Source organism: Pteropus vampyrus, unplaced genomic scaffold (genome assembly GCF_000151845.1).
Source record: "Pteropus vampyrus isolate Shadow unplaced genomic scaffold, Pvam_2.0 Scaffold112, whole genome shotgun sequence".
Lineage (NCBI taxonomy): Eukaryota > Metazoa > Chordata > Mammalia > Chiroptera > Pteropodidae > Pteropus > Pteropus vampyrus.
In genome coordinates, this window is record NW_011888893.1 from 3823021 (window position 1) to 3835664 (window position 12644).

A 12644-nucleotide genomic window follows, 5' to 3' on the forward strand; every position below is an offset into this window, starting at 1 on the left:
ATGGTAAATTTAATGTTATGTTTTTTTTTTTTTTTACCATAATAAAATAAAATTTGAAAAAGTCTTGCTCAGTGTTCAACTTCTCCGTCACAGGAAGCTGCTGGACACTCGTGTCCCCACCAGAGGGGGCTGGTCCTACGTGCTGTTCAAAAGCATCGGAGTTTCAAGCGGCTTAGTCTGAGGGTCAGAGTTTCTCAGGCTGGGCTTTAGGGTGTCTTCCTGGAAGGAGAGAAGGCGAGGGACTGTGACCCGACGCGGTAAAGGCTGCTTCGGGGCACACGCAGAGGTGAGCGCTGCTGAGAGACACGTCGCCTTCGTGTTCCCAGCTCAGTCCTGGGAAAGGGTCTGGGGTGTGCCGAGAGGGGGTGGAGTCACTCGGAGCCCCCGAAAGTGCCACTGCTTCTGTTCTCAGCAACGAGAAGCCACCTACACAGCCCCCCGGGCCCCCACGCAGCCACAGTCTCTAGGGACCCTTCTGAAGCTCGGCCCGGGGGCCACACGCGCTCGCCACCCTCCGTCCTTTCTGCAGGTGCATGGTTTAGTGAACCCCAGGAAAGTGTGCGCCCGTCCCTCCCGCCCAAGTCCAGCCGCCCTTGACGTTCACCCCGTGACCGGCCCTATCTCTGAACTTCCCCCTGGCTGTATTTGTGCCTCCGCCTTTTTTTTTTTTTTATTAGTTTCAGGTGCATATTACTTTGGTTAGACATTTACACAGCTTACCACTCATCCGGCCCTACGCACAGCCATGACAATGCTATCGACGAGGAATTAAGGGACAGAGGGGACGAACGGAAGGAAGACAGACTCACAGGTGCCGGAGGGGAGCGGGCTGGGGGTCTGGGAGAAAAACGGTTGGAGGAGGGCACATCGGTCGTTGTGAACACCCGTTCGCAGGAACCTCTCCGTCTCGGAAACGCGCTTTGTCAGCTCCAGGCCCCGCCGGCGGCCCCGCCCTGCCTTCCTGGCCTCGGGGCTCCCGCATCCACTTTCCGTTTGCCTGAGGGAGACGAGCGGCGCCTCCACCCAGCGCAGCAATGGAGCAGGAGGGACGCGGAGCTCCTGGGACGGCCCCCCGCGGGGGGACAGGACCGCGGTACGTGCGCGCGCGCGCGCGCCGAGCTGATAGGCGCCCTCGCCGGGGGGACGCGCCCACCCAGGGGGGTCTCTGGGCAGTTGCTCCCGTCCAGCACCGGCCTCCCCAGCCTGACGTGGGGGGCCCCCGCAGAGGCTTCTGGTCGGTCGGGGTGACCCCCAGGGCTGAGATGATGGCCTCGGTGTGGAAGGAGGGGGGCAAGGAGGGCAAAGAAGGCGGGTGAGGGGTCCACTCCCCGGGAACCCCCGGCTTTACCACTGTGCCGCCAGCAGCGCCCGCGTGTCCCACCCCGGGACATTGACAGTTTGGACCCCGATTTCCCACGTTTTCAAATATTTCCCAACCTCTGCGCAGTTGGGGTGCCCGTAACTGGGCATGGAAGGCGGTCCAGGCTTGCCAGAAGCAGTGTGTCTGACTTCGCCAGCTGGGCTGTCACCTGGGAACTCCCTCACCTCTTCCCGCCCCGCTGGGACCCAGCCCTCCACGGGCCGGCTCGGGGGTCTCTGACCCCCTTTTCCCGTGGAAGGAATCCTGGTCACCAGAGGCCTGGCGTAGAAGCCTGAAGCCGTGTCCCCCTTGGGCTGAGTCTTCCGAGAAGGTGGAGGCTGCTTTGGGGTCTCGACTAGAGCTCTGGAGAGAAAGCTTTCCTGTTTGTTTGTTTGTTTGTTTGTTTGTTTTCTCTCTGTCGTCTGGAGAGGGGTCTGGGAGACGATGGAGGGAGATGTGGGCTGATGCGAGGCGGGGGTGGGGCAGATGTGGTTTCTTTTTGTCCTTGAAAGTATTTTCTATATGCGTGGGAGAAAATGGGGCAGGTTGGGCCATTTTCTGTATGCGGGGTGGGAGGGGGAAAGAGGAGAGGGGAGAGGGGAGGGGGGCGGTAAGGAGGGAGGAAGGGAGGGAGCGGGGAGACAGCCAGCTTAGAACCCTGATTCGATACTGTGTGCCGGGCTGGAGAAGTTTAGCAAATGCTCATCAGTGTAGCTGCACTGTGATGGGCCACCATGTCAAACGATGGTGTTTACCTGGGAAAAAAGTCCTTTCTTCTTCAGAGCCGCTGGAAGTCTCTGCTTATTTACTCACCAGTGTATTTTGTTTCGTTTTGTTTTGTTTTGTAATTAATGGACAAAAATATAGCATTTCATTGGCTTGGGATACAATATAAATTCTCTTATCTCCCTCTGCACTTCTAAAACCTTTTTCTTCCCTCCCTCCCTCCCTCCCCCCCATCACTCACTCAATGGCCTCTACTGAGCACACTCAGGGGCCAGGGACCCAGGACCGGACAGGCATGGTCTCTGCTCGGATGGAATTTCATACTAAGGGCAGGGGAGAGAAAAATGGAACAGTAGACGGTGAATAATAGCGAGGAGAAACAGCGTTACGATGGACACAGAGGCGAGGACTCGGAGCGAGGGCGAGGGTTTCTTTCCAGCATTAGGAGCTGCCCCAGGACGGGCCCGGCAGTGGCTGCACTTCGGGGGCAGCGAGGTCTCTCTTTCCCTGTAGTCGTAGGTCCGAGGCGTGCGCTTCAGGCCCAGGCAGGTTGCCTCTTGCGTCAGGCAGGAGAGATACGGACGATTCCAGATGCGAGGCCAGGCCTCCCTCCGCGGCCCCACGGAGCTTGCTGCGGCCGCGCACCGCGGGTCCCTCACTGCGGAGCTCGCGCGCACGCCACCTCTCCCCCCTTCTCCGACACTGGCCGCAAAGCTGTGAGCTACCAAATAGCTACGCGCAAAGAGCTCTCTCTTCTCCTTCTTCACTTTCTTCAGCTGCATTTCTTCCTTCTTCGAGTCAGTCACCATTGACTGCGTCACGAGCCCATATGTACGGCTTGTCGGTTACGGGGCTGAACGAAACAGGACAAGTCTCCAGTCTCGTGGAATTTGCCAGTTAGTGGTGGGGAGACAGAACAGAAAGCGGTGAGCAAGTAGGTACACAGCGTGGAAGGTGGTAGCAGTGGGTGGCGGAGGAAAATGGGACTGGCTGCAGGTGACGGGGAGCGCTGGGGGACGCAGACCGGAGGCTTGCCCTTAAATACAGGATGACGGAAGGCGGCCTCCTGCGCTTCAGGGACAATATGGCAGAGACCCTAACGAAAGTGAACCTGCCTGCGTCTGGGGGAGGAATGTTCTAGCTCAGATGAACAACCAGCACAAAGCCCCAAGGATGCAGGTTTGGGGCACAGCAGGGAGGCGGAGACAAAGCAAGAGGATGAGGTCGGAGAGGCAGCCGCCTGGGCTGGCTAAGGTCTCAGACCACTATAACACCTTCGTCACCCCCTGCGAGTGGGTGGGAAGACACTGAGGTGACTTTGGACAATGTGCAAAGAATGGAGAGGAATGTTCCAGGCGGACAGGAGTTGAGAAGAGGAGCACAGGGAAGGGCATAGGGACCTGGAGGAGAGGTGGCAGAGGGCGCCTGCCCCGTGCTGATGGGCGTGTTTCACAATCAGGGACGCCCAGTCCTGCGTCCCTGATTGTGAAACACGCCCATCAGCATGGGGCAGGCTTCTTTTCAAGCCCACGTGAAACATTTACAAAAATGTCATTGGGCCAACAAGGAAATCTCAATCAATGACAAATATTTTAGACAGACGTCCTCGGACCAGGGTGCGATGACATTAGAAATAAATAACAAGGTAGCCAGTCTCCCAATACGTTTTTAAATTTCATAATCACTTCTCTCGATTTATGGATCGAAAAGAAATCGTCATTGAAATGAGGACATACTTAAAACTGATCAACAAAAAGATTAGGTTTTTCCTTACTCTTTTTGAAGGCAACACTACGGAGATGTCAGTTTTTTTCAAACTAAGCTATACATTCAACACGATTTCCTCAAGCCAAGAATAGCGAGACAATTTTGACTAATAGCGGGGTAGTGGGACCTGCTCCATCAGGTAGTTAAGACCAGGGGACACTGTTTAAAGTCACACCGATTAGGTCATATCGGTTTTAATAATGAAGGCTTTCTGGTTCAGGGATAGATTAAGAGTTCGATGGACATGACAGGGAACTTGGGGACAAGCTCATGAGAATATGGGCGCCTGGTATGGGACACAATCATCAGAGAGAGGGCGGTGCCGGGGACCTTGGCTCTGTGCGGATTCCGCTCCGTGCTTCTCGAACTTGCATGTTTCCACACACCTGTGACTTGTGAAGGTGTGGATTGTGATTTGGAGGGTCTGGGTTGGGGCCTGGGAGCCTGCATTTCGCACACAAAGCCGCGAGTAACACTTTGAGTAGCAATGGCTCCGATCGTAAGTGTTCATTGAGTGTTTATTTAACAAAGAGGTGGTCTCAGCCCGGCGACGTCCTCAGGGACCCTTACATCTTTCTGCTCTGCCAGTGTTTCAGCGTGGTGGCGCATGCTGACTCTTCGTTTTCCTACTTGTCACCTCATTGCCCCAGGATGTCCACCGCAATTCCAGACACCACCTTTGAATTCCGTGCACTAAGAAGGGGCAAAGGGGCAACGACAGGAGTGCCCCACTGAAGTCCGCCCTTGTCATCGAGAAAACAGCAGTGTTTGCGAGAGGCCCAAGCGAGTGGGCTGCCATCTCAGCTGTCATCAACTAGAACCGGGTCACGTGGGCACCCCTAGTTGGAAGGGAAGCTGGAAGAGCGTATGAGTTTCCGATCGCTGCTGTAACATAGTGCCCCAAACGTAGTGGCTAAATAACCACACGTTTATTATTTTGCGGTTCTGGAGGCCAGAAGGCCTGAAATCAAGGCGCGGGGCAGGACTGTGCTCCTTCTGGGGGTCTATGGGAGGACCCGTTTTCTTGCCTTTTCCTGCTTCTGGTGTCCGCCTGCCTTCCCCTTGGCTCCTGGCCCCTTCCTCTATCATCAGAGCTGGCAGGGAGCCTTTGCCAATCTCTCTCGAGCTCCGACCTCTGCTTCCTTTCTCACACCTCCTTTCCCTCACTCTGACGTTCCTGCCTCCCACTCGTTGGGCCCCTGGGTGAGCCACGATCCCCCACCCCCACCCCCAGGCTCCTAATCACATTGGCAAAGTCCCTTTTACCACGTAAGGTAAGGCGGTCACAGATTCTGGGATTGGCACACGGGCATCGGGGGAGGGCACCACTGTGTCATAGAGAGTGGAGATTCCTCCCAGGGGGTGATGAGTGTAGAGAGAGGGGCTGTCGCTTTAGCCAATCCACGGTGTCCGACATTTTACCGACACGAGCTTATTTCACAGGCCAGAGCGCAGAGGGGGTCCTGGCAAACAGGGTTTCTCGGTCGCAGTCCGGTCTGAGTCTAGGACTTGGTTAGCCTAAATCCTCGGGGGGAAACGCGGGTCCTGTTGTCGAGTAGCGACGGCTCAAATCGGAAGAAACTCCTGTCGTTGCCCTTTGCCCCTTCTTAGTGCGCGGAATTCAAAGGTGGTGTCTGGAATTGCGGTGGACATCCTGGGGCCATGAGGTGACAAGTAGGAAAACGAAGAGTCAGCATGCGCCACCACGCTGAAGCACTGGCAGAGCAGAAAGATGTAAGGGTCCCTGAGGACGTCGCCCAGCTGAGACCACCTCTTTGTTAAAGAAACACTCAACGAACACTTACGATCGGAGCCGTCGCTACTCAACAAACGCGGGTCTTGCTCTTCCCTCGTTCACTCCGCGTGTGAGCCGAACACCGACGTGCTGCTTTCTGTCCCCGCAGAACCAGCCAGAGCTGGCGCCTGCAGGGCGCGTCGGGCCAGGGCTGCCCCCCCGGGGAACTGAGGCTGCTTCTCCTGGGGAAACGTGGAGCGGGAAAAAGCGCCACTGGAAACACTATTCTGGGCAAAGCCGTGTTCCCGTCCAGATTCAGTGGGCAGATGGTGACGAAAACGTGCCGGAGGGAGAGCAGCGACACGGCAAGCGGGAAGGTCGTGGTCATCGACACCCCCGACATTTTCTCCTCGATGGCTTCTGCCGGAGACAAGGACCACCACGTTCAACAGTGCAGGGAGCTCTCCGCTCCCATCCTCCACGCCTTCCTCCTGGTGATTCCCCTCGGCTACTACAGGGCAGAGGACAGAGAAACGATCGAGGGCATCCAGAAGGTGTTCGGAGCTGAAGCCAGGAGGCACACCTTCGTCGTCTTCACCTGCAGGGGTGACTTGGGGGATGAGTCTATACAAGACTACATGGAAAACAGCAAGGATCTTAGAGAGCTGCTAGCGAACTATGGAAACCGGTACTGTGCTTTCGACAACAAGGCAGGCGAGCAGGAGCGGCTCAGCCAGGCGAGGAAGCTGCTCCACGAGGTCAAGCGAATGGTGGCTGAGAACCGAGAACCGTATCACGTGACCTGCGGGAAGGCGGGCGATGCGTTCCAGGTGAGCGTCCTCGTTAACGTCTCCAAGGGTCCCTGTGCGGGGCGGAGCGGGAAGCAGATGGGCACAAACGTGCGCTTGGTGTAAGGGGCTACTTATCCATCATCCGGGAAGAGGAGGCTCCGGACGGTAAGTTACTTCGAATATTCCCCCTTTGGACTTGACCGGGAAATCGATGGATCCATTTAAGTCCTCGTCTAACTTTACCCCTCATAGTTTTGGACACACACGGGACTCGTTAGTCCCCACCTCCCCTTGGCTTCGATGAAACTACCGTCTTCTTGTTTCTCCCCCTCTTTCCGGCCACTCCGGAGGTGGCCGAGTCCCCCTCCAGTGACCTCTAAGAGCTGGCGTCTGCGGGGCTTGGTTCTCGCCTTCCTTCAGCCCTCTGCACTCTCCCCTCGGGGGCTCTCACGTTTTGACGGCTCCGAGCTCCATCCATCGCTAGTGGTTTCCACATTCGACGCTCTCGTCCGGGTCTCTCCTCCAAGCCCCGACTCCTTTGTCCAACCGCTACCCGACATCGCCATTTGGCTGTCTTAGAGGATCTCAAACCTAGCGTGTCCAGGCTTCCGATTTCCTCTCTTAAATCTCTAAGACCGTCTCCTTTCCTCTCGACTCGGTGAACGGCTGTGCCGCTCGCCATGCCCGTCAAACCCGAGCCCAGAGGCCAGCTTCCATAGCACGGCTAGTTTGCATCTGCGATCCGAGAAACCCTCAGGTACCTGGAACCCACCTGCTTCTCTCCACCTGAGCCCCACCGCCTGGCCCAAGCCGGCCTCTCCTCCTAACCTGTGCTAGTTTACACATGATCTGCTGACAACATTTCCCCTCATTCATTCTTGTGCCTTATAGCCCGGGCCACTTCGCACACGACAGACAGGGTGATGTTTTATTTAATTTTTGAAAACTCGAAAGGAAAATGTATTTGTAACGAAGGAAGATACACAAATGTCAGCCTTTGCTTTGAGGAGCTCACGCTTCAGCTGGAGTGACTTATGCATAAGAACCGAAGCAGTTACCGATGCGGTGGAACCGAATGTTGGCATAGAGGATTCTGTAAATATAAGTGCCAAAGAATGTAAAGCAAGCAGAAATCCACCGTGGGGGCCATCTGGGTCAGGGCGGGTCAGAAGAAAGAGCACTTAGGTCACTTGCTCAATTATCTCCTAGGCCTGAGCCCTCTCACCCTCCTTTATGGCCATGTGTCTGTCCCTTAAAGGCTGCATGGGACAGAGGTGTCAGCAGAGAGGAAAAGGGCACAGAAGGAGTTTTTCCCAATGTCGCCTGAACACAACGCCCTCGTATGTAAAAGGCTCCGGTGACTTTCCGCCGAGTTTCAGACGGGGTTCGGAACCTTGACCTCACCACAGCCTACTCTGCTCTCAATGTGCTGGTCTCAGCGGCCTTCCCTGTGGTCCTCGAGTTATACTCATGTCCGCTCTAGAGCTTCAAACGTGCGACTTTCTCTGTCTTGACACTTCCCCTCTCCCATCCCCTCTCCTGTACCGGGTCTGCTTTTATTTATCCATCTGTCTTGGCTTAAACTCACTTCCTCCCCGATCGCCCCTGGAGCGAGCTCCCGCAGCTGCCCTACATCATCCGACAGGTGTCGTCACCTCCAGCGATTTCCATGACTGTCTTTGCCATGGTTACCTCCCCACGAATTTCTTGAGACAGAACTCAGATCTGTTTTGTTGACCACAGTATCTTAGCTTCAACATCTGGAAAATGGAGATAATATCTATCTCAGGGATGGTGGTGAGTATTAAACGAGATGCTGACAAAGTTGTTTGCAAATAACGCGAGAGTGGGTAGGTAGATGTTCAATGAGTATTCGCTACCATTATGACCGTTGTTATTACGGAAGTGTATGAGGTCCGACTCAATTATGGAGACACTAAGGAGTTTAACAATCCAGAGATTGGGCAAGATTTCTACTTTTAGGACTCGATCATCCAGAAATAAAAATATTAGTATGTATAAAGGTATATGTACAGGGATATTTATCACTATATATTTCAAAATAGCAAAACCAGAGATATACCGAAGACGTATCAATAAAGGAATGGTTGCATTAGCTGTAAATGTTACATATGGAACAAATCACATCCACCCAGAACAGTAAGCCTAGAAAGTCTCTCTCTCTGTTCATATATGCGTCTATGTATCTGTACAAACACAGGAAAACATAGAAGGATGTATGTATGAGTTAACACCTGTTACTTTTCTCGTGGATAGGAGATGGAAAAATTATTTTAAGATTGTACACATTTGCATTGTAACAATCCTTTGGATTTTAAAAAAACAGAAGACTTTGAGCTGGGCTCTATAAGGTGAAAGCGGCCTGATAATCAGAGCATCCCGGGAGAGAGGTGATCGAAGGTGTCAGTGATTTGGGGTAAGACTAGGTAAGAAAGCAGAGGGAAACTTGGAGATTTAACAATTGACTCTCAGCATGGACAGGTCTGCGAAAGCCAACAAGGACCATGACCGTGGCCTTGATTTGACACATCCTAATCATCGATATATAATGACCCTGAATCCTATGCTTGCGTCTCCATTTCTTTACTTTGTGGACGATGAGATTTTTAGATCTGTGTGCATCATTTCCCCCCTTTATTTTCTAGGACTGTGAGAATAAAGCTTCATCTCGGAATGGGGACAATCCACATGGTAAGATGATCTTTTAAAAAAATGCGAAGCTCAGCTTCGTGTTCTTTTGAATGCATAGTGCATCGACGCGAAGTGGAAAAAATATCTGGATAAGTCGGAGCAAAACCGCACCCTGGAAACCTAGCTCAGAGCGGTGCCTACAGCCGGTCTCCCAGGGAACTCCAACACTAGCGAGTAGACATGGCACCAGCAAAGATCCTGGACACCGTGTGGGTGTCCCTTGACTTTCCCTGAAATATTACGGAGCCAAACTTGCCTCCCACGCTTCTCCCCTGACTCAGCCCCTTCTTCCTGGCTGTGGACCCAGCGCACCCCAATTTTTGACCCCTACTGGGAAAGCACTAACTTGCAGAATTCAGTGATGGAGCTCAGTACCCATGTGGTGATTGCCATTAATGATACATCCCGCCCTCTGCCCACGTCGGTACCTGTAGATCTACCCGGTTCTGTGTAGTAGGTGCAGTCTGGCCCACAGATGGGCACACGTGACTAATTCAACCATCCCTTCATGGATGGGCTTTCGGTGATTTCTGGGCCAGCTCTGTGCAAGAACTTGAATATTCAACAGTGAGTAAAATAGACAAGATCTTTCTCCCCACAGGATCCCCCAAAATAACTATTAAAATTTTAATAATGATAATTGCAGCTGACATTATGGGCTGGAAAATTATATGTAACATGGACCAACCAGTCAATCCTCATAGAATGTAATATATAATCCTCGTGCCAACCCTATAAAGAAGATATTAGTATCATTGCTCTCATTTCACAGATGAGTAAACTTAGTCAGAAATATGCGAACTCAAGCAGCAGTAGGGACTTAAAATTCTGTCACTGCCCTCCGGCCAAGACCCCCAGGGACATCCCAGTTACAAGACGAAACTGGCTTTATTGACTTGTGGCCCCAAGAGAATAGCACGTCACAGGGAACCATGGGGTGTCTCAGAATGCGGTGTTGGAGAGGACCGTTTATAGGATTGGGCTTGTGCGAGGTGATTTTGGGGAACGTAGTGACCACCCAAAGGCGGTATATAACAAGGACATGATGTCATTGGCATTTCAGCTGCTTTCTTTAAATGCCATGTTCATTGCTCCTCCCAGATGGACAGCACAGACAGAGGGACAGTCCAAACGATGGCACCCTGGATGGCTCGGGCTCAGTGACAGTCTCTGGAGTTGGCGGCTCTGCCATTTGCTCAGCAGGTAGGTCTGCCGTTGACCTTGGGCCTCAGGAGAAGTGGAGAGAACAGGGTGTGTATTTAGAGACAGTTTTGTGATGCAGGTTTTTACAACGATCTATCGAGGTACGATTTACACGGAGTCAAACACACAATTGTTAAGTATACAGCTCAATGACTTTCTATATGCCTACACATGTCACCGCCTTCTAGATAAATATGTGAACCATTTCCGTCACCTTAGAAGTCCTTACCACATCCCACCACCCTCCAAGGGAGCTACTCTCCAGACTTCTATCAACACAGATTCATTTTGTCTGCTCTTGAACGTCACATAATATGTTCACATAGCATGAGGTTTTGCGTCTGGCTTTCTTTACGTTGTGTGTTTTGGAACTACATCGACGTCACGTATCAGTAGTTCGATTTTACGAATATACCACTCTGGGTCATTTTCAATTCAGATCCTCCCTGTTCCCGCCTCAGCCCACAGACATCACGCCCCAATACTTACCTTCTGTAGCAAAATGTGAGGAACCCTAAGACCAAGACCAGTAAAGGTCAAGTTGAACGTTTTCACATTCCTGGGAAACCTCGAGCCCTTTATATATCTCTTCGTTTGTCCACGGCCCCTTTCGTGGCTTCCTCTGTGATGGGCAGCTTTCTGAGTGGCCCGGAGTCCTGCTGGTCCAGCGGGCCACTGCCATCCTCTGTAAGAACCGGCAAGGATGAGAAAGCATGAAGCCTGTCTGCATCTCTGTGTTCAAGTGCAGGGAGAGACTCACAACCTGTCCTCTCATCCCACAGGGCCAGGGGAGCTCCCGCGGCAGGCCCCAGAGTGCCCGCGGACCCGGGGAACATCGGAGCTGAAGGTCCTGCTGGTGGGGAAGCGCGGGGCTGGAAAGAGCGCGGCCGGAAACAGGCTTCTGGGGAAGCAGTTCTTTGAGACCAAATTCAGTGAACAGCCTGTCACTCAGAGGTTTCAGTCTGCGAGAAGAACCTGGAGAGAGAGGGAAATTTTGATCATTGATAGTCCAAACTTGTCGTTGTCAACGGACTTCAGGTCAGAGCTCCAGGAGCACGCCTCTCCGGGCCCCCATGCCTTCTTGCTGGTGACCCCGCTGGGCTCCTTCGGCAAGGAAGATCAGGAGGTGCTGAGAATTATGGAGAACAGTTTTGGACACAAGTTCTATGAGTTCGTGATCATTCTCTTCACCAGAAAAGAAGACCTGCGGGATCGGGAACTACACACGTTCCCAGAAACTGGAGATACAGCCCTCCGCGACATCCTGCGGAAATGTAGAAACCGATCCAGCGCCTTCGGCTGCGGAGTCACCAGGGCAGAGGAGCAACGCCAGGTCGACGAGCTCCTGGAGAAACTTGTGAGCATGGTGCAGCAGAGCGGGCACCGGCCTTGCGCCTTCCAAAAAGGTAAGCGGTGCCTAAAAAGTGTTTTGGATGTGCTTGCAAAACGTAGATAGAGAACCTTTTGTTTCCCGAAGGGCATAGGCAAGATAAAAAGGACTCTTTCTCTTTCTCACGTCTTCTGCAATTTCGCCGAAGTTTCGTGCCTTTCCGGGCACACCGCGCCGACCCTGATCTGGTCTCTCCGACTGGATAGAGAGGGTCTTGCGGGAAAGAGGCGACCTTTTCCAAGCGCTTCTTTCTCTTACGCGCGGGTCCGCCCTCAGTCACGAGTCTTTCCCGCTTTCTCCTGGCAGAGACCCTGCGCCTCGTCCTCCTCGGGAGAACGGGGTCCGGAAAGAGCGCGACCGGCAACACCATTCTCGGGAGATCTGCCTTCGCCTCTCTGCTCAGCGCACAGCCGGTCACCAAGACGTGCCAGACAGAGGCTGACCAGGACGTGGTGGTCGTGGACACTCCTGGCCTCTGCCCGAGACCTGGGGCCACAGGCCAAGAAGCCCAGCTAGAGGAGATCGTGAGCTGTGTGTCCAGCTGTGAGGACACGAACACCATCCTGGTGCTGGTGTTCCAGCTGGGGCGGTTCACTGGCGAGGACGCAAAGGTGGTGGCGATGCTGGAGACCATCTTCGGGGAGGACGTTCTGAAGTACACGATCCTGCTGTTCACCCGGAAGGAAGACCTGGAGGGCGGGAGCCTTGAACATTACCTTGAGAACATGAAAAACGGTGCTCTTAAGAAGGTAGTTAAAAAGTGTGGCGGGAGAGTTTGTGCTTTCAACAACAAAATCACTGGCCAAGCTAGGGAACAGCAGGCGGAGGCACTTCTGAAAATGGCCAATGAGCTGATAAGCAGTCACGGGGGGCAAGGATATTCCCAGGGGCATGGGATTCACGAGAGTGCCAGCAAACTTAAAAATACGGTAAGGAGTTTAAAAGAGAAGGCTCTCGACA

The 12644-nt window shown here is 53.4% G+C and overlaps 1 protein-coding gene across 1 annotated transcript in view; it reads left to right on the plus strand.

Moving 5' to 3' along the window:
* Nucleotides 1-819: 819 nt before the first annotated feature.
* GIMAP8 (GTPase, IMAP family member 8) overlaps nucleotides 820-12644 on the plus strand; it is a 33844-nt gene continuing 22019 nt past the window's right edge. The window contains exons 1-6 of the mRNA XM_023533821.1: nucleotides 820-1093; nucleotides 5758-6418; nucleotides 9046-9091; nucleotides 10193-10294; nucleotides 11077-11700; nucleotides 11991-12634. Of these exons, the coding sequence (XP_023389589.1) occupies nucleotides 1035-1093; nucleotides 5758-6418; nucleotides 9046-9091; nucleotides 10193-10294; nucleotides 11077-11700; nucleotides 11991-12634 (2136 nt within the window). The 5' untranslated portion in view covers nucleotides 820-1034. The remainder of the gene's footprint in view (nucleotides 1094-5757; nucleotides 6419-9045; nucleotides 9092-10192; nucleotides 10295-11076; nucleotides 11701-11990; nucleotides 12635-12644) is intronic.